General features: G+C 49.5%; 1 protein-coding gene across 1 annotated transcript in view; it reads left to right on the plus strand.

Moving 5' to 3' along the window:
- The first annotated feature begins 10195 nt into the window (after positions 1 to 10195).
- LOC119977660 (protocadherin Fat 4-like) overlaps positions 10196 to 21990 on the plus strand; it is a 221533-nt gene continuing 209738 nt past the window's right edge. The window contains exon 1 of the mRNA XM_038818825.1: positions 10196 to 10413. Within this exon, the coding sequence (XP_038674753.1) occupies positions 10354 to 10413 (60 nt within the window). The 5' untranslated portion in view covers positions 10196 to 10353. The remainder of the gene's footprint in view (positions 10414 to 21990) is intronic.

The following is a 21990-nucleotide window of genomic DNA, read 5'->3' on the forward strand; positions in this document are numbered from 1 at the left end:
ACCTCTTGAACAAAAATCAATTTGAATGGACAGAATTTAGTTGATTCATTAGGTGCATTCCTAATTGAAAATAATACAAATGGTTGTATTTGGAGAAGGTTAAGTTTACCTTGAGGGGGGTGAGTGAAGGGTTTCACAAGAGATGTGGTCTGTTTATCCTTTGAGTTATACAAAGACTCAAAGGCTATCCTTTGAGTTATACAATCCCTACAGTGCTGAAGGCCATTTTGTAGATGATAAATGGGCAGAGTCTGCACCGACCCTTCGAAAGACCACCATACTGAGGCCACCTCTGCCCTATTCCTGCAAATCCACCCTAAGGGGCAATTTAGCATGACCAATCCACCTTACCTGCATATCTTTGGACTGTGGGAGGAAACTGGAGCACCCGAGGAAACCCACGCAGACATGGGGAGAATGTCCAAACTCCACACAGACAGTGACCTGAGGTTGGAATTGAACCTGGGTCCCTGGCGCTGTGAGGCAGCAGTGCTAACCACTGTGCCGCCATGCTGCCCCATTATTGGGGCGTTGGTTGGTAAAGGTGAGAAGGGGGGGGGGGGGTTCTTCTTGTTGTTTTGCATTGTTTTGTTTTATGTATAAAATGTTAATGTTAAAAACTGAATAAAAATATTTTCATTAAAAATAGTGCAAATGGAATTCCTTTATCCCAATCCTCAAATAATCGTGACTACAGGCCCTCAACATATTCTTTATAGTTTGGTGGCACCTTTATAATGATCCCTGCGATTCTGGATGTTGTGGGGTTGATTTAAATTGCTTTATTCCTAAGATATCCATAACTCCCCTGAATAACCGACAGAAAATTGGATCCTTGATCTGATTGGATTTCTTTTGGTAGTCTATATTTGGTAAAAAAAAATTAGTTAACTCCTTTATAACCCTCTTAGCTCTAATATTTTGTAATGGAATGGCCTCCAGAATTCTAGTAGACACACCCATCATGGTCAACAAATACTGATTCACACTTTGCGTCTTAGGAAGGGAGCCCACACAATCAATTGGGCCCCTAGTAAATGGTTCCTCAAATGCCGGAATTGGTATTAAGGGTGCTGATTTGGACGTCCGGTTGCGGCCATGCTTAGCTAGGTCGCACGTTCGGCAGCTCCCGCCAAGAATGGACCTTTGGGCCCTTTTGAGGAGCCCCAGCGGCACTTGTACGATGGTTCCCAGTGTGGGAAGGTGATAGTAAGGTTCCCCCAGCACTGTATCGAGTGGACCAGGAGTGGAGCGATCAGAAAAGTGGTTTTGGAGCAGCGAAGAGAGCGGGGGAGGAAAAGCAAGATGGCGGCGGGTAGAGATCAAGCAGCGTGGGCGTAGTGGTTACGGAAGCAGCAGGAGTTCCTCAAAAACTGCTTTGCGGAGCTGAGAGCAGAAATGCTGGTGCCAATGAAGGCGTCGATAGAAAAGCTGGTGGAAACCCAGAAGGCCCAAGGGGTGGCGATTCGAGAGGTGCGGCAGAAGGCCTCAGAGAACGAAGACAAAATTTTGGGTCTGGCAGTGAAAGTGGAGGCACACGAGGCGCTACACAAAAAGTGGCAGGAGAGGTTTGAGGACCTGGAAAACAGATCGAGGAGGAAGAATCTTCGAATTCTGAGTCTCCCTGAAGGAGTGGAGGGGTCTGACACTGGGACATATGTACTTACAATGCTCAACACGCTGATGGGTGCGGGAGCTTTCCCGATGCCCCTGGAGCTGGATGGGGCTCATCGAGTCCTGGCAAGGAGGCCCAAAGCCAACGAGCCGCCAAGGGCAGTAGTGGTGAGGTTCCACCGCTTTATGGACACGGAGTGTGTCCTGAGATGGGCGAAGAAAGAACGGAGCATCAGGTGGGAGAATACGGAGATCCCTATCTCCCAGGACTGGAGTGCGGAGGTGGCCAAGAAGAGGGCTGGTTTTAATCGGGCCAAGGCAGTTCTCCATCGGAAGGGGGTGAAGTTTGGAATGCTGCAGCCAGCGCGATTGTGGGTTACATTTCAGGATCGTCACCACTATTTTGAGACGCTAGATGAGGCGTGGACCTTTATTCAGACTGAAAAGTTGGACTCAAACTGAGGGTTTGTTGTGGGGGGGGGGGTGTTTACTTCTTCTGGTTTCGGGTTGGGGAGGGGGACATGGGAAGGGGTGAGTGGATATGATGTGGGGGCTGTGTGAGAGTGTGAGCGCCGGTACTGTAAGGGCAGGGCCCCGCTGATGAAGGGGGGGTTGGAGGCCCGGGGTTGGGGAGCTGGGGTGAGGTCACAGAAAAAGGAGCTGTGCCATTGGGGGCGGGGCCGTCTCGGGTGGAAAGCGCGGGCCTTTTCCCGTGCTAAGGAAGGGAGGGGCGGGGCCTGGGGGGGCAGGGCGGTGCTGGAGGAGAGTGCATATTGATCGGCAGGGGGAGGCGGGGGGGGGTTTCCCACACTGGGGGGTCATTGGAATGGCGGGAGTGGCCGGGGTCAGCAGGAGTCAGCTGACTTACGGGAACGTAATGGGGGAGCAGAATGGCTGGACGGTGGTCTGGCTGGAGGGGGGGGGGGGGGGGAATTGGGTTGCTGCTGTATTGGCCAAGGGGTAGCTGGAGGTAGAAGAGGGAGTCGTGGCGGGGGTCCGCCGCCTGGGGGACTGGAGGGTGCGGGAGGCGCGGGCACGTGGCTGGCCTAAAAATGGGGATGGCTAGTCGGCGGGGGGGGGCGAGTAGCCCCCTGATCCGGCTGATAACATGGAATGTGAGGGGCCTGAATGGGCCAGTCAAGAGGGCCTGGGTGTTCGCGCACTTAAAGGGACTGAAGGCAGACATGGTCATGCTTCAGGAGACACACTTGAAGGTAGCGGATCAGGTCAGGCTGAGAAAGGGATGGGTATGGCAGGTCTTTCACTCGGGGCTGGATGCGAAGAATAGAGGGGTTGCGATACTGGTGGGGAAGCGGGTGTGGTTTGAGGCGATGAATATTGTGGCGGATAATGGAGGTCGATACGTGATGGTCAGTGGTAGGTTGCAGGGGACGCGGGTGGTATTGGTGAACGTTTATGCCCCGAATTGGGATGATGCCGGATTTATGAAATGTATGTTGATTCGGATCCCGGATCTGGACGCAGGGAGCTTGATAATGTGGGGGGACTTCAACACGGTGCTGAACCCAGCACTGGACCGTTCCAGGCCCAGGCCGGCTGCTGCCAAGGTGCTCAGGGGCTTTATGGACCAGATTGGGGGAGTGGATCCGTGGGGGTTTGCCAGGCCGGTGGCCAGAGAATTTTCTCTTTTCTCCCACGTCCATAAAGCCTATTCCCAGATAGATTTCTTTATATTGAGTAGGGCACTAATCCCGAAAGTGGAGGGAACGGAATATTCGGCTATAGCCATCTCGGACCACGCCCCGCATTGGGTGGAGCTGGAGTTGGGGGAGGAGAGGGACCAGCGCCCGTTATGGCGCCTCGATGTGGGACTGTTGGCAGATGAGGAGGTGTGCGGGCGGATCCGGGGGTGTATTCAAAGATACATGGAGGCCAACGATAATGGGGAGGTGGACAGGAAATATGCAGAGACCCCCGAGGAGGGGCTACTTAGGGAGTGACGAAACCTCCAAATGGAATTTGATCTATTGACCACAGGAAAAGCAGAGGCGCAGTGGAGGAAAATGCAGGGGGCGGTATATGAGTATGGGGAGAAGGCGAGCCGGATGCTGGCACATCAGCTTCGTAAGAGGGAGACAGTGAGGGGGATTGGTGGAATTAGAGATAGAGGGGGGAATACGGTGCGGAGTGCGGTGATAATAAACAAGGTATTTAGGGACTTCTATGGGGATCTGCATAGGTTTGAGCCCCGGGGGTGGGGGGGGGGGGGGGGGGGGGGGGGGGGGGGGGGGGGGGGGGGGGGGGGGGGAATGCACCGAGTCTTGGATCAACTGAGGTTCCCGAGGGTGGAGGAGGAGCAGGTGGCTGATTTGGGGGCGCCAATTGGGCTGGAGCTGGTTAAGGGATTAGGGAGCATGCTGGCAGGGAAGGCTCTGGGACCGGACAGGTTCCCAGTTGAATTTTACAGGAAGTATGTGGACCTGCTGGGCCCGTTGCTGGTAAGAACTTTTAATGAGGCGAGGGAGGAGGGGACCCTGCCCCCGACAATGTCCCGGGCACTGATCTCGCTGATTTTGAAGCAGGATAAGGATCATTGCAATATGTATCATGTAGGCTGATTTTGCTCCTCAATGTAGACGCTACGTTATTGGCAAAGGTTCTGGCTACGAGGATTAAGGACTGTGTCCCGGGGGTGATCCATGAGGACCAGACGGAGTTTGTGAGGGGCAGGCAGTTAAACACGAATGTGCGGAGGCTCTTAAATGTGATCATGATGCCCTTGGTGGAGGGGGAAGCGGAGGTGGTGGCGGCCATGGACGCGGAGAAGGTCTTCGATCGGGTGGAGTGGGAGTATCTCTGGGAAGTGCTTAGGAGGTTTGGGTTCGGGGAAAGGGTCATAAAGTGGGTCAGGCTGTTATATAGGGCCCCAGTGGCGAGTGTGGCTACGAACCGGCGGAGGTCGGAGTATTTTAGGTTGTACCGCGGGACGAGGCAGGGGTGTCCCTTATCCCCCTTGTTGTTTGCACTGGCAATTGAGCCGCTGGCCATGGCACTGAGGGAGTCTAGGAACTGGAGGGGAGTGGTCCGGGGGGGGGGGGGGGGGGGGACACCGGGGGTCGTTATACGCTGATGACCTGCTGTTATATGTTGCAGACCCAGTGGAGGGGATGGTGGAGGTTATGCGGATCCTTGGGGAGTTTGGGGACTTTTCGGGTTATAAGCTCAATGTGGGGAAGAGTGAGCTCTTTGTGGTGCATGCGGGGGACCAGGGAAGGGGGATAGACGAGCTACCGCTGAAGAGGGCGGAGAGGAGCTTTTGATACCTGAGGATCCAGGTAGCTAGGAACTGGGGGGCACTGTATAAGCTCAATTTGGCATGGTTGGTGGAACAGATGGAGGAGGATTTCAATAGATAGGATATGCTGCCACTCTCCCTGACGGGTAGGGTGCAGTCGGTCAAGATGATGGTCCTCCCGAGGTTCTTGTTTGTGTTTCAGTGCCTCCCCATCCTAATCCCCAAGGCTTTTTTTAAATGGGTAAGCAGGAGCATTATGGGATTTGTATGGGTGAATAAGACCCCGAGGGTGAAGAGGGTGTTTTTGGAGTGTAGCAGGGACAGAGGGGCGCTGGCATGCCGAATCTACGTGGCTATTATTGGGCAGTCAATGTGGCGATGATCCGTAAGTGGGCAATGGAGGGAGAGGGGGCGGCGTGGAAGAGGCTAGAGGTGGCATCTTGTGTGGGTACGAGTCTGGGGGCACTGGTGACGGCACCGTTGCCACTCCCGCTGACAAGGTACACCACGAGTCCGGTGGTGGCGGCGACTCTGAAGATCTGGGGGCAGTGGAGGCGAGGTGGGGGCCTTGGTCTGGTCCCCGATACGAGAGAACCACAGATTTGTTCCGGGTAGGATGGATGGGGGGTTTCGGAGCTGGGATTAAACGAATGGGGGACCTATTCATCGATGGGACTTTTGCGAGCCTAGGGGCGCTAGAGGAGAAATTTGGGTTATCTGCCGGGAATGCTTTTAGGTACATGCAAGTGAGGGTGTTTGTGAGACAGCAGGTGAGGGAATTTCCGCTACTCCCAGCACGAAGGATTCAGGACAGGGTGATTTTGGGCGTATGAGTTGGAGAAGGCAAGGTCTTGGCCGTCTATCAGGAACTGCAGGAAGTGGAGGAGGCCTCGGTGGAGGAGTTAAAGGGCAAGTGGGAAGAGGAGTTCGGGGAGGAGCTGGATGAGGATCTGTGGGCTGATGCCCTGAGTAGGGTTAATTCCTCCTCCTCTTGCGCCAGGCTCAGCCTAATACAGTTCAAAGTTGTTCATAGGGTGCATATGACGGGGGCGAGGATGAGTAGGTTTTTTGGGGTGGAGGACAGGTGTGTGAGGTGCTCGGGGAGCCCAGCAAATCACGTCCATATGTTCTGGACGTGCCCGGCGCTGGAGGGGTTCTGGAGGGGCTTTGCGAGGACTGTGTCCAAAGTGGTGAACACCCGGGTCAAGCCAAGCTGGGGGATAGCATTATTCGGGATATCGGACAAGCCGGGAGTGCAGGAGCTGAAAGAGGCCGGTGTTCTGGCCTTTGCGTCCCTGGTAGCCCGGCGGAGGATCCTACTAATGTGGAGGGATGCGAAGCCCCCAAGTGTGGAAGCTTGGATTAACGATATGGCAGGGTTCATCAAGCTGGAAAGGATAAAGTTTGCCTTGCGAGGGTCTGTGGAAGGGTTCTCCAGGCAGTGGCAACCGTTCCTAGACTTTCTCGCGGAACGTTAGGTGGAGGTCAACAGCAGCAGCAAACTGGGGGGGAGGGGGGGGGAGCGGTTGGTTTTTCTTTTTTGTTTAGGTTAGAGTGGCGCGTTTTCCTTACTGGCGTGTTTATTTGTTAAATGGGGGTTATTGTATTGTGTTGGAAATCCCATGTATACTTTTTGCTTGTTTTGTGCTTCATTCCTTTTTCTGTTTGGAGCGTTTTGTTGAAAATCATTGAAAATTTGAATAAATATATATTTTTTAAAAGGGTGCTGATTTGATTACTGCTTCAGGATTTCCTATCACCTGTCGTGCGTGACATGCACAGCAAAATTCAACTGCATTCTTATTCAGTCCAGGCCAATAAAAATAATTTAGTATTTTTGCTTCAGTTTTCCTTACTCCTAAATGCCCCCAACTGGAACCTCATGTGCTACCCGCTAAACCCCCTTTCTATGACCCACCGGTTATACAACTTGACATTGCCCATTTATCTATGAATATGTAAAGGTCTCTAGTTTCTCATTATTACATTATTTCAAATGTAATAGCGCTCAGGTATACACTCAGATTCTATTTCTGTGAAGGCTTTCTGATATAACTTATTTAACTCTGAATCCTGAACTAACTTTCCTGAACTAAAGATATCCACTTTGTTATCCACCTGCTTTTGTCCTTTATCAACTGTTGGGGGGGCATTTTGTGATACTGGACTATGATATAAATTATAGGTGGCCCTGTAACTACTTTTGAGCTCCTATATTACTTTTGAATAGTTCTGATGAGACAAAAGGTACTCCTGGGCTTAGATGCCTGTTTAGAAGAGGCAATTTGTAGAAATAGATAGTGTAGACACAATGCTTGTTAATATCAGAAAGGACACAAAATGGCTGTTAGCTATTAAAGCAATACTGAAGACACAAAATGGCCGAACTAGCCACTTTCCTGAACAATAAGTTACAAACTGTGTAAACTACCTCATGAGAACCAAGTGTGGGTACTTATAGGGAGTATCTCAACAGCTGCTGATAACAGCTTCACAGAACAAGGAATGCAATGTATCCAAATAGATCAAGATCCCCAGCTGGAGACAGGACATATCCTTGTGTTAGTTTTGAATGAGTTCTGTATGAAGTTCGGGGCGCGTAAGACAACAGCCACTTTAACCATCTATGTGATAACTGGGATGCTAAGAAAATTGATTGACTGCATGTAATGAATTGTGACGCGAATATAGTTGATTGATTGTATGTAAATGAGAATACAACTAATTCTGCCCCTTGAATCTGTATATTAACCCGTGTGAGCCTTAGCTCGAGTGAGAAAGAGTGCTGTCAGAAAGGCTGTGGAGCCTCAGGCCTTTCTCCCAGAATTCTGATATAATAAACTGCTTCTTTACTCAACCTCAGGCCTTTTTGTGAATATTTTCACCTCTAACAATTCAACCATCTTGTCAAAGATTGTTTCTGATAACTCAACCTCAGCCTCCCTATCTTTACTCCTTGATTTTGCCTCCTCCTGTCTCAACCAGTGGTTTCGTGACCTTGTTACAACAAATCTGGAAACAGCCCAGGATATGCTTCTTGAAACACCTCAGTTGTTTGACTTTCCACTGCTTTTCAACTACAGCAGGCATCACTCCTACCTGTGATCCAGCTATATCATTAGCCAAAATAAACTGTATCTCCAAAAAAGGTATTTTTCCACTACTACTACTATCACTTCACCACCTTTCACCAGACTCTCTGACCTTACCTTACATAATGGAATACTACTCACTTCACCAGTAATCCTACATATGACCACCGTGTCTGACAATAGTCCTTCTGACTATATACCTCCTTATCTCTTACCATTAAAGATTGACTTGCTCCTGTATTCCGTAACATTTCAACCTCCTTACCTACTCTACCTTGTACACATGAATAAACCTTACTCTCACAAATAAAATCTTAAAAATATCTGACATCTTCTTATCAGCCAACCTCTGAACAGGCTATACATTCTTTTGTGTCTCTTCAGCTGCAGCCATGGTTTATTTTGCCAATTTAATAAACCCCACTGGCTTATCCTGTTTTAGAGTGTCTGTCTTCCCAGTACTTTTCTTAAGCCAGCAACACTGTGACTTTATGAGTCCAACTTCATTACAATGAAAACATTTAAGTTAAGTTTTCTTATCACTCTTCCACCTTTATAAGTTTCCTTTCTAACCTGAGGCAAAACTCTTTTTTATCTCCAATTATACCTTCTTTGACTTGACCACCTGTGTATTGCTCTCCGAATACCTTGGGTAGATATATAATAATCCTTGCTGTCACCAGTAGGCTTACATTAACACTGCAAGAAGTTGCTATGAAAATCCCCTAGTCGCCACATTCCAGCGCCTGTTCAGGTACACAAAGTGAGAATTCAGAATTTCCAAATTACCTAACAGCACGTCTTTCAGGACCTGTGGGAGGAAACCGGAGCACCCGGAGGAAACCCACGCAGACACAGGGGGAACGTGCAGACTCATCACAGACAGTGACCCAAGCCGGAATCGAACCAGGGACCCTGGCGCTGTGAAGCAACAGTGCTAACTACTGTGCTAGTGTAGCCTGTGCAGCCAATGGGGTTTTCCAGTACAGTAACAGTAACTGATACCCACAAAGATGTTCCACTTCTTGTGGGACCCAGGATAGTGATAATTTCAGGCAAAATAAATCAAGGAGTAACTAACCTGTAAGAATTGATGATCTCTTTAAATATCAGTGATGGGGGGGGGGGGGGGGGGGGGGGGGAGTGGGGCCATACTGCTGAATGTGCATTCAAACGTGTAAACTTAAGAGAGGATGGTAGCTGAAGCATTGAACTCATAAATGGCACCGCTGACATCAGAATTAGAATTTACAGCCTGTCTGATGTCATTGATTTGCCTAACCCAGCACACTTCAGCAGCCATTCGCTGCCCTTATCATCATGGTACCTGGTGTAATTCACCCCACATTGCGTTTGTGCCCAATGGACACCATTTGGAGCTCTTACAGCCTTGGTACAGGCACAAATCAGCCGAATTCCTCGCTGAAAGGGTTTAATATTACATTTCTGATGACTGAAACACCTCAAGGACTTTTATCTGATCATGCTTTCCCACAACATTGCATGTTGTGTGCATTCTAGTGCTTGATGCCATTTCCCAATTGGCATTCTTTAAAAACAATATTTGAAAAATCAGCTGACCACTTGCTCCTATTGAATGAATCCATGCACAATTAGCAGCCTATGAAATGGCAGGAAGTCAAACTGTGCATTGTCCAACCGTATCAGAATTTGGGATTTGTGCGTTCCAGAAGTTGTGACAGAAATTTGCATTAGAATATAGGCAGAACATTAATCAAAGAGAGTTCCCATGGTCCAGACTGATCTTGTAATTATAAGTGCAGATCAAGCGAATGAATGGGGGAGAAAATGTTCAATGGACCACAGATAGCAAAACAGATAGGAGCTTTTTTTTCCAGAAGTTCTGCCTGTTTAGTATGGAACAGTAACCTCCTCCAGTGTACCCGAATGTGTGCAGCGCTCAAGACCGTTTGATGATTATTTCTTTCGAACCTGGAGACGTCTGTGCTCTGAATAGCATTAAAAGCTGCATCCTGATCATGCATCTATTCAGTAGTGAATACTCGAATATGTAAATAAACTGTCTGCATTCGTGGGAGGTATGTCATTCACTAAAAGAACTGTAACTGAACCCAAGGACTCTGAATTCCTGGTACTGCTCGCTATTACTGCCGCAGGATTGTATAGCCAGAGCAAACCGTTCAGTTAGTTGGGATTTACAGTGCCTTTTGCCTTACTCCTTCAGCTATTACACAGGCTTATTCAGAACCACGTTACTTGGCAAGATTAGATCCAGTGCAGAAGTAAATGGCAGTCTTTCTAATACTTCTGAGTAATGACAGAAATTTTCAAATGCATTGGAAAGCACAGTAGAGATGAACGGGTAGCTGGGAACTCTGATCACATCCCTACGTTCGCTCAACAGAACTAATGGATAGCTGGAGATGCTGGAGCATTAGTCTGTTCATTCTCATTCTAATGCTTTGTAAGGTGGGTACATTGAACCAGCAGCTTGCTCATTAGGAAACATTGGCAGAACTAAATTCTTAACTGTAACAATCCTCCACCAAGTTCCGCTGGTACCTCTGCACGCAAACCCAGTTCGACAATATCTTTGTCTCAGCTCTTTTGTTTCTTTGGCAGTTTTGTGCTATGTCTGTTTAATTATAATTATTTACCTATGTACATTAATAAGCTGTTCATCAGGTCTGGCACAGTCTTCTTATTAGTTGCAAGAAGCAGTTAATGAAGGCCAAACATTTTTGAAGTGATTAACTTATTAAGCTACACTGGAGACTTTATTTTCAGAGTGAAGTGGTGTGTTGTTCATGCAATGTCCTTCGGATTTTCGATGGATGTATGAGCATTTCAGATAGGTGTTCTGCTAACTTTGGATAATAGTAGTTTTTCTGTAGTTTCATTCTTGTTGATTCTCTTTGTCTCATTGCTGCCTTTTGTAGAAATTCAATTTGTTGATGGTTGCCATGGCTATCATGCAGAGTAAAATTAGCTGCTGTTATATAATGCTCAACAAATCCTGACCTGCTTGAACTAGTAAAATAATTTGATCTAGCCTTACCACTTTGAAAGCTGTTAGTCTTTCACGACTTACAGCAGAGCAACTCTAAGTTAAAATGTTTTGTTTAAAATATTGAAGATAACAAACCTTGAGAAAAGAATGAGGATAGTTCGAAGTGAATAGAATTTATGTATCTATTTTAGTAATACCATATGTATTATATATTTTGAAAAAATAGCTTTCAGTTAAACAAAACCTTTATTCAAACTAATTCCAATTCGTTGACTGACATAATAACAATTTAGGTTCATAAAACATTTTCTTTGAATGTCTGTGTGTCTGCGACGCTGGGTGGGTGGTGAAGAGCTTGTACTAATGTTGAAGGACAACTATTACCACAATGTCCTAAACAGTAGTATCTCAAAATATATACGTATTCTATAAAATCACTACCTCGTCCTGATACAAATATGGAAACAATAATTTGATGCTTTACTCCATACAAACATTATTGAGAATTCTCAGAACAATGTTGTGCTCTGAAAGAAATTCCAATGATGTTGACTAGTTGTTGCACAAAAGCAGTAACTTCTGTTTATCTCTCCCACTATGATTTTCTGCTTGTAAACAGCAACAAATGTCTCACATGCCATACGGTTAGTTGACTGTAAGCTTGATCGATAGCTCCAGAATGGCTCAGATGTTGTTCACGATAGTAAAACTCCGAATCTGGCCCACTGATTAAACACATAACTCAAAAAGTCGCATAACGTTATGAGTTTGTACCAATCCATGTTTGTTGAAAGCCCGGATTAAGAAGTTTACGGGAAAAAAAACTGTCTTTTAAAATATTCTACCGTTTATAACCTTGAATACAATAACCTTCCTTTTAGACTGATTCAGTAAATCGCCCTCTTTCTTATTATAAGGAAAACAACATTACTCAACTGCTTAATTAAAGGTGGCTATTTGCAGTTAGTCTAAGGTTGCTGTGTTCTGTGCTTTCAAATCATAGCAGAGAAAGGTCAATCCTATCATCGGGATGCTGATGTGGGCAAAATGAGCCAATTTCAGGATTACAATCTACTTTCACTGTTGGAATAACCTTTCTAATTAAATTCAAATGACCCTGCATTTAATTCAGCAGGGTTTCCAATTCTAAATTGTACTGTTGAGCTGCTTGAAAAGATCCCAGTAATAATAATGTTGTGTTTGCTTCCCACAATTAATTAATATTAAATGTGGTGCCCAGTGTGGAACTGAACTGCACAGATGTGAAAGGTTCCAGGTTTGACACCAATTTTGGTGCACAAGGAGTGACTGCTGGAAAGTGCAGACACTGGGAGGCGACGATAATGCATTTGGCTGTGATGCCTTTGATCGCTGAACAGCTTTCAGGCATTTAACAATGAGGGACCCAGGAAGCAAACCTCATAAGAATCTGTATCGTCAGGAGAGAAAGACTAAAATTGGAAGAAGGAAAAATATTGTTTACTGAATGGGAGACTTCACTCAGAGGCCAACTAGGAGGCTGACTGAAATTGAAGCAGTGAGGTTGATTTGAACCCTGAGTGGTTTTAGGGTAGCTGGGTGCAGGTATCAAATGTGATCGCTGGCCTAAGTTTAACGCCTGGGATATGTTAATTCACGATCCTCACTTAAATGTTCTGGGCAGGAACGAGGGTGTGGGAAGAACAGCTGCCAGTAGGGAAATATCAGGCTGTCCTTTCCCTGACTTGCAGAAAGGTAGTGAGGGCAGCCTTTAGCAGGATATTACAAAAGCAGGGAGGTCATGATGGAGCTTTAGAGAACTTTGGTGAAACCACAGCTGGGGTACTGGCCCAGTTCTGTTCATCACATTACAGGAAGGATTTCACTGGAGGAAGTGCAGAGGAGATTCACCAGAATGTTGCCTGGGATGGAGCATTTAACTTATGAAGAGAGGTTGGATAAGCTTGGGTTGCTTTTGTTGGAGCAGAGAAGACTATGGGGTGAACTGATCCAGGTGTACAAGATTATGAACAGGGTGGATAAGTAGCAGCTGTTCCCCTTAGTTGAAGGGTCAGTCACGAGAGGACACAAGGTCACGATGAGGGGAAGGGGATGTGAGGGTGGTGACAGGCTGGAATGCACTGCCTGGGAGGGTGGTAGAGGCGGGTTACCTCACATCCTTTCCAAAGTACCTGGTTGAGCCACGTACCTTGTACCTTGGCACGTCACAACATTCAACAAGGGTATGGACCAAGTGCTGGAAAATGGGATTAGGTAGGTAGGTCAGGTGCTTTTCAGGTACCAGTGCAGACTCAATGGGTCAAAGGGCCTCTTCTGCACTGTGTGATTCTGTGATACTGTGGGAGAGAAGAGGAACATAGAACATACAATGCAGAAGGAGGCCATTCGGCCCATCGAGTCTGCACCAACCCACTTAAGCCCTCACTTCGACCCTAACCCCTGAACCCAATAACCCCTCCTAACCTTTTTGGACACGAGGCAATTTAGCATCGCCAATCCACCTAACCTGCACATCTTTGGACTGTGGGAGGAAACCGGAGCACCCGGAGGAAACCCACGCACACAGGGGGAGAACGTGCAGACTCCACACAGACAGTGACCCAAGCCGGGAATCGAACCTGGGACCCTGGTGCTGTAAAGTCACAGTGCTATCCACTATGCTACCGTGCATGGTGCTGACTTTTATTGGAAGGAGGTTCCGCCTGAGGCTCAAAGGAAACTTTAATACCATCCCCGGTGATCTGCTTCATCCTTCCCACCAATTGCCATTCTGCTTCAGCCTGATGGAAAGCTACGTTTTCCCTCAGCCTCCAGTTAAAATGCTCAGTGGTCAGAGGTAAGGTAGAATATGTTACTGAACTGGAAATCCAGTGAACTGGAAGAATTGCCGAGAGATATGAATTCTAATTCTATGATGGCAGCTGGGCAAAGATATCATTAACTGGCAGCCTTTTGTCTTAATGATGGTTTGTGCAGTGCTGGTCAGCTCTGTATTAGATATTGCCTGGTGTACCTCAAGAGCCTCACTTTGGCATGGCAATCTCTGTTGCGATTGCTGCAGATGAAGGCAGTGAGCGGAGAAGGTGCAGGATTCGCTGGCCTCTTGTTTTCTCTGGGCCCTGGCTTCTGGGCCAGCTGACCTTTCCGTTCCTGCTTGCCTCTTCCAATGTCCCTCCAAACAGTCAGCCTCCAGAAGTCATGGCCATCAGCGACTGTCTCCCAGTAACCAATGTCAATATCCGTCAGCTTAATATCTCACTTGTAATCATCCTTATAATGGAGATCTGGACACCCAGCAGATCGTGATGAAGTGGCCAGTTCACCATACAGAAGGCCTTTGGGTATACAGCCATCCCCCTCTGATGAATGTGGCTCGCCAGTGCTGACATCATTGGTTCTGTCTTTGAGACAGAGATAGATAGGTTTTAAAAAAAAAAACAATTTATTAGGGTATTTGTAGTTTTTATAATAATAACGATAACAGCAACATACACATGGTGCATAAAACATTTCCATCCCTATCACGTTCTTCGCACCCTCAACAATGAAACAGTAGCCTAACTCCCCCCCCACTCCCTAAATTTCTGCCTCTGTTGTCATTTTAGTTTTCTCCGAGAAAGTCGACGAACGGCTGCCACCTCCGGACGAACCCTAACGTTAACCCTCTTTGGGCGAACTTTATTTTCTCGAGACTGAGAAACCCAGCCATGTCACTAACCCAGGTCTCTAATTTCGGGGGCTTTGAGTCCCTCCACATTAACAGAATCCGTCTCTGGGCTACCAGGGAGGCAAAGGGCAAAACGTCAGCCTCTCTCGCCCCCTGGACTCCCAGCTCTTCCAACACTCCAAAGATCGCCACCTCTGGACTCGGCACCACCCGTGTTTTAAGTATCGTGGACATGGCCTTAGCAAAACCTGCCACAACCCTCTAAGCTTCGGGATGCCCAAAACATATGGTCATAGTTTGCTGGACCTCCTGCGCACCTCTCGCACCTGTCCTCTACCCTAAAGAACTTGCTCATCCGGGCCCCCGTCATGTGTGCCGGTGGACTACCTTAAATTGTATCAGGCTAAGCCTGGCACATGATGAGGATGTGTTAATCCTGCTTAGGGCATCCACCCACAGACCCACCTCTATCTCTGCCCCAAGCTCATCTTCCCACTTACCCGTTAGTTCCTCTATCTGAGTTTCCTCCGACTCCATAATTCTTTGTAGATATCTGATACCTTCCCCTCTCCCACCCATGTTCTGGTAACTACCTTGTCCTGTATCCCCCGTGGTGGCAGGAGCGGGAAGGTCGGAACCTCCATTCTCAGAAAATCCCGTGCCTGCAGAAATCTAAACCCATTCCCTGCCGGCAGTTTAAATGTCTCCACCAACTCCTTCAAGCTAGGGAAGCTCCCGTCTATAAAAGATCTCCCAACCTCTCAATTCCTGCTCTCTGCCATCTCCGAAACCCTCCATCCAGCCTTCCCAACACAAACTGATGGTTGTTGTAAATCGGGGCCCAGACCGATGCTGCCTCCGCTCTCCTATATTTCCTCCACTACCCCCAGATTCTCAGATTCGCCACTACCACCGGGCTTGTGGAGTACCGGGCCGGCGATAACGGCAGAGGTGCCACCGACTACCCACTTCCTAATCATGGCTATATGAGCCGCCCAAATGCCCAATAGTAGTTGCAAAAGTTCAGCAGTGCCAACCCACCCTCCCCCTAACTTCGCTCCAACTCTTGCTTCACTCGCGGGGTTTTAGCCACACAAAGCCCAAAATCACCGTATTCACCCGCTTAAAAAAGGCCCTTGGGATAAAGATGGGGAGGCACTGAAAGACCAATAGAAATCTGGGGAGGACCAGGTCATTTTCATGATCTGTACCCTCCCTGCCAGTGACAGCGGGAACATGTCCCATCTCCTAAAGTCCTCCTTAATTTGTTATACAAGCCGGGATAGGTTCAACTTGTGCAATGTCTCCAATTCCTGTGCCACCTAGCCCCGCATCCGGGGCTTCCAAATATCTCCTATCCACCTGGAGTGTCTCCCCAACTAACCGATCCCTCGCTGCGCGTTCCATCTTTTCCCTATGGGCCCGTATCAAAATTAACTCCCCTCTAAGCACTGCCTTCAGAGCTTCCCACACTGTTGCTGCCGAGACTTTCCCCGTATCATTTATTTCCAATTAGTTCAGGATGGACTTGCTCACCCGCCCACACACCCCCTCATCTGCTAATAGTCCCACATCCAGCCTCCATAACGGGTGCTGCCCTCTCTCCACACTAGCCCATAGATCCACCCAATGTGGGGCATGATCCGACACCGCGATTGCCGAGTACTTGGTATCAACCACCCCCAGCAGTAGAGCCCTGCTCAGGATAAAAAAGTCGATCCAAGAGTATACCTTGTGGACATGGGAGAAAAAAGAAAACTCCTTCACTCTTGACCGTACAAACCTCCATGGGTCTACTCCCCCCATCTGCTCCATAAACCCCTTCAATTCCTTTGCCACGGCTGGCACCCTCCCTGTCCTGGATTTTGACCGATCCAATCCTGGATCAATGACTATGATAAAATCTCCCCCCATGATCAGATTATGTGACTCTAGGTGCGGGATCTTACCTAACACCTGTCTCACAACTTCCACATCATCCAGTTTGGTGCATATAGATTCACGTGTACCACCCACATCCGCTCAAGCTTCCCCACTCATTATAATATACCTGCCCCCCCCCCCCCCCCCCCCCCCCCCCCCCCCCCCCCCCCCGCGTCTGCCATGATTCTCTCTGCCTCAAATGCCCACCCGTTTGTTAATCATGATCGCGACCCCCCTGGTCTTCAAGTCCAGCCCTGAATGAAATACCTGGCTGACCTACCCCTTCCTCAATCTGGTCTGGTCTACAACTAGGTGTGCCTCTTGTAACATTGCCACGTCCGCCTTCAATCCCCTCAGATGCACAAACACGCAAGCCCTCTTAACCGGCCTATTTATCCCTCTGACGTTCCAAGTAATCAGCCTAGTCGGGGGGCTTCCCGCAATCCCCCCTCCCCCCCGCCGATTAGCCATCACCCTTCCTCGGCCAGCCGCCAGCTCGCATCCATCGCCTCCTCAGCACTGCCCTCGGGCAAACGCCGTCCTCGCCCTCCTCTTTGTCCCCTAGCAACAGTTCCTCCCCTGTCAGCACAGCAGCTCCCACCCCACCCCTTCCTCCCCCCTAGTAACAGCACCAGAAACCCAACCCCCCCCATATGAAACATCACCTGCTCACCCCCCAATGCGCTTCCGTGAGCTAGCTAACCTATCTAGCCTGGTAGCTCCCGCCCATGGCACCAGAAATCTTATCTCACCACTGTTCTACCCCCCCCCCCCCCCCCCCCCCCACCCCCCACCCCCCGCCCGCTTGGACATATATATTCAAAGCATCATAGTCTCCAGTAAACAAACAGTAGAACAAATCCCTCCATCCAACTTCCAATGGAACAGAGTTACCTTACATTTCTGAGCAGCTGTTCAAACATCTTATCACAAGGAAAACCAAAGAAAAAATGGAGTGGCAAAAGCAACCAAGGAAACAAAAAAAGGGAACAAGAAACAACAATAACCCCTTGTTACAGAGAGCACAGCATATTCAAAACAACACAGAAGTGATTTTGACCAAATCGCCACTGCAATGCCCACCCCCAGGGTTCAGTGACCTTAATCCCCTGCTCGCCTTTTGTCCTTGATAAAGTTCATAATTTTGTCCGGTGATTGAAAATAAAGTTCCTGGCCCTCAAGCGTGACCCAAAGACACGCTGGATACAACATCCCGAACTTCACCCCCTTCTTGAAGAGGGCCGATTTTGCTCCATTAAACCCGGCTCACCTTTTGGGCAGTTCCATGCCCAGGTCCTGGTAGATGCGCAACTCACAGTTTTCCCAAATGCAGGTCCACACCTGCTTGCCCACCGCAAAATCTGTTTCTTGTCCAGGAAACGGTGCATTTGCACCACCATCGCCCTCGGCGATTCATTCGCTCGCGTTTTCCTTGCAAGAGCTCTATGCACTCTGTCGACTTCCAAGGGCAGCGTAAACGGCCCACATCCCATCAACCTTTCCAGCATACTTGCCACTTATGCCCTCGGGTCCGAACCCTCACTGCCCCCAGGGAGGCCGACGATCCTCAGGTTCTGTCTCCTGGACCTGTTCTCCAAGTCCTCCAACTTCTCCTGCAATCTTTTCTGGTAGTCCTTCATCAGCCCCACCTCGACCTCCAAAGCGGTTAAATGGTCCTCTTGCTCGGACACCTTTTACTCCATCTTCTGAAACACCCGTTCATGGGTTTCTAGACCCTGTTCCACCCGATCAATCAATGCCTTAATTGGGTCCAGTGCATCTTTCTTTAGCTTGGCAAATCTTTCCTCAAAGAACTTCACCAGCTGTACCGTCGACCACTGTGCCACCAACCCAGGATCCTGCATCTCCGCCATGTTTTCCTGCGCTGCCGGCTCTGCACGCATCTTCCTTGCTTGACTATGTCTCCTTATACGACCACTTCTAGTCCACTGCTCCTTACACTGGTGGGGGATTTCTCCTCACTGTCCCATTCTCCACCAATTTATCCAGTAAAATTCCGAAAGAAATGGGAGAAAAGGTCCAAAAGTTTTGTCACAAGCGGGAGCTACCAAATGTGCGACCTCCTACTCCATGGCCACCAGCGAAACTCCGAGGTAGATAGGTTCTTGATTAATAAGGGGACCAGGGGTTATGGAGAGAAGGCAGGAGAATGAGAATGAGAAACATATCAGCCATGATTGAATGGCGGATCAGATTCAAGGTGCCGAATGGCCTAATTCTGCTCCTGTGTCTTATGGTCTTAGTAATGAGTGTATGCTGATGGAATTAACATAGTCCAGGGCCTCTGAGTTGGTGACTGTGTCCTGCCAAGAGATGCTCAGGATAAGTCTAAGGCAGCCAAGGTGAAAGCCGCTAAGCCTCCTTTCCTGCCTACCATATGTTGTCCAGGTCTCACCACTGCAGAGGAATACACGGAGGGTGTAGGATTGGTAGGCAGTTTGGAGTTCTCAGTCAGGCTGCTGCTGTTCCACACTCTCTTACTCAGCTTGGAAACAGCTGCAAATGTAGCTCAACGTGTAAATAAATCTATCTGAATAAAAAGCTCATATCGGTAATAAAGAAACTTGCATTGTCATAAAACTCATCTAGTTCAGTCATGTCATGATATGGAGATGCCAGCGTTGGACTGGGGTGAGCACAGTAAGAAGTCTTACAACACCAGGTTAAAGTCCAACAGGTTTGTTTCGAATCACTAGCTTTCGGAGCACTGCTCCTTCAACTGATGAATCTTGACTCACCTGATGAGGGAGCTCTGCTCCGAAAGCTCGTGATTTGAAACAAACCTGTCAGTCATGTCTGCTAGGGAAAGAAAGCTGTCCTTGCTTGGTCTGCTGTGACTCCACATTGACAGCAATGGGGCCGACTCTTAAATACCCTCTTTAATGGCTCAGCAAGTTATATTCAAGAAGGTAGCTCTCCACCATCTTCTCAAAGGCAATCAGAGATGGTCGCTGAATGTTGACCAGCCCATGAATGAACCCCAAATGTCCTTTGGACACTGATCAACTTCTAGACAAGAGTGCAGCAGGCACCTCAGCCGCAGGCGAAAGTGACAGCTTTAAAATCGGAGATTGGTGAGAAGAAATCACAGAACATAGTCCCTCCATTTTAACTGGCAACTGCGAGAGTTAAAATCCCGACATTATATGGAATCGTTTGGGCAAAATTGCATTAATTCGATCATTGAGATTTAGACTTGAGACCAGTGATCACCAACCTTTATGCTAAATGACTTTTCTTGAATATCAACCAAAATTGAGCACTGAGCAGTTGATTCTTGACTTTTGTTTTCCTCTTTCAACTGCAAAGAGTGAATGTTAGATTTGAGTAGATTATTAGAGAATAGCGGGAGAGCCCTAAATGGGGTTCGTGCCGGGCACCATACAAAATAGGATGCCCTATAAACTCATTAAATATGCTCAGCCCAAAGGAATTCAGAGTCTCCCAGCTTCCAGGATTCACTGCCCTGCCGGCGCAGCGTGCCACCAGGTTAGCACTGCCAGGATGCCAGGTTAGCACTGCCAGGTTGGCACTGCCAGGTTGGCACTGCCAGGTTGGCACTGCCTTAGCACTGCCAGGTTGGCACTGCCAGGTTAGCACTGCCAGGTTGGCACTGCCAGGTTGGCACTGCCAGGTTGGCACTGCCGGGTTGGCACTGCCTTAGCACTGCCAGGTTGGCACTGCCAGGTTGGCACTGCCGGGTTGGCACTGCCTTAGCACTGCCAGGTTGGCACTGCCGGGTTGGCACTGCCTTAGCACTGCCAGGTTAGCACTGCCAGGTTAGCACTGCCGGGTTAGCACTGCCAGATTGGCACTGCCAGGTTAGCACTGCCAGGTTAGCACTGCCAGATTGGCACTGCCAGGTTAGCACTGCCAGGTTGGCACTGCCGGGTTGGCACTGCCTTAGCACTGCCAGGTTGGCACTGCCAGGTTAGCACTGCCGGGTTAGCACTGCCAGATTGGCACTGCCAGGTTAGCACTGCCAGTTTGGCACTGCCAGATTGGCCCGGCCAGGTTGGCACTGCCAGGGTGTGAGGTTGGCACTGCCAGGTTAGCACTGCCAGTTTGGCACTGCCAGATTGGCCCGGCCAGGTTGGCACTGCCAGGGTGTGAGGTTGGCACTGCCAGGTTAGCACTGCCAGGTTGGCACTGTCAAGTTAGCGGTGCCAGGTTAGCACTGCTGGGTTAGCACTGCGAGGTTGGCACAGCCAGGTTGGCACTACCAGGTTGGCACTACCAGGTTGGCACTGCCAGGTTGGCACTTCCAGGTTGGCACTGCCAGGTTGGCACTGCTGGGTTAGCACTGCCAGGTTGGCACTGCCAGGTTGGCACTGCTGGGTTAGCACTGTCAGGTTAGCACTGCCCAGGTGCCAGGTTGGCACTGCCAGGTTGGCACTGCTGGGTTAGCACTGTCAGGTTAGCACTGCCCAGGTGCCAGGTTGGCACTGCCAGGTTGGCACTGCTGGGTTGGCACTACCAGGTTGGCACTGTCAGGTTAGCACTGCCAAGGTGCCAGGTTGGCACTGCCAGGTTGGCACTGCCAGGTTGGCACTGCCAGGTTAGCAATGACAGGGTGTGAGGTTGGCATTGCCAGGTTGGCACTGCCAGGTTGGCACTGCCAGGGTGTGAGGTTGGCACTGCCAGGTTGGCACTGTCGGGTTAGCACTGCCAGGTTAGCACAGCCAGGGTGCCAGGTTGGCACAGCCAGGGTGCCAGGTTGACACTGCCAGGGTGCCAGGTTGGCACTGCCAGGTTGGCACTGCCAGGTTAGCACTGCCAGGGTGTGAGGCTGGCACTGCCAGGTTGGCACTGCCAGGTTGGCACTGCCAGGTTAGCACTGCCAGGCTAGCACTGCCGTGTTAGCACTGCCAGGTTGGCACTGCCAGGGTGCCAGGTTGGCACTGCCAGGTTAGCACAGCCAGGGTGCCAGGTTGGCACTGCCAGGTTGGCACTGCTGGGTTAGCACTGCCAGGTTGGCACTGCCAGGTTGGCACTGCCAGGTTAGCACTGCCAGGGTGTGAGGTTGGCACTGCCAGGTTGGCACTGCCAGGTTGGCACTGCCGGGTTAGCACTGCCAGGTTAGCACTGCCAGGTTAGCACTGCCAGGTTAGCACAGCCAGGGTGCCAGGTTGGCACTGCCAGGGTGCCAGGTTGGCACTGCCAGGTTGGCACAGCCAGGGTGCCAGGTTGGCATTGCCAGGTTGGCACTGCCAGGGTGCCAGGTTGGCACTGCCAGGTTGGCACAGCCAGGGTGCCAGGTTGGCACTGCCAGGTTAGCACTGCCAGGGTGTGAGGTTGGCACTGCCAGGTTTGCACTGCCAGGTTAGCACTGCCAGGTTGGCACTACCAGGTTAGCACAGCCAGGGTGCCAGGTTGGCACTGCCAGGGTGCTCGGCTGGAATTGCCAGGGTACCAAGGGCACTCC

This window comes from Scyliorhinus canicula, chromosome 14 (genome assembly GCF_902713615.1).
Source record: "Scyliorhinus canicula chromosome 14, sScyCan1.1, whole genome shotgun sequence".
Taxonomy (NCBI): Eukaryota; Metazoa; Chordata; class Chondrichthyes; order Carcharhiniformes; family Scyliorhinidae; genus Scyliorhinus; species Scyliorhinus canicula.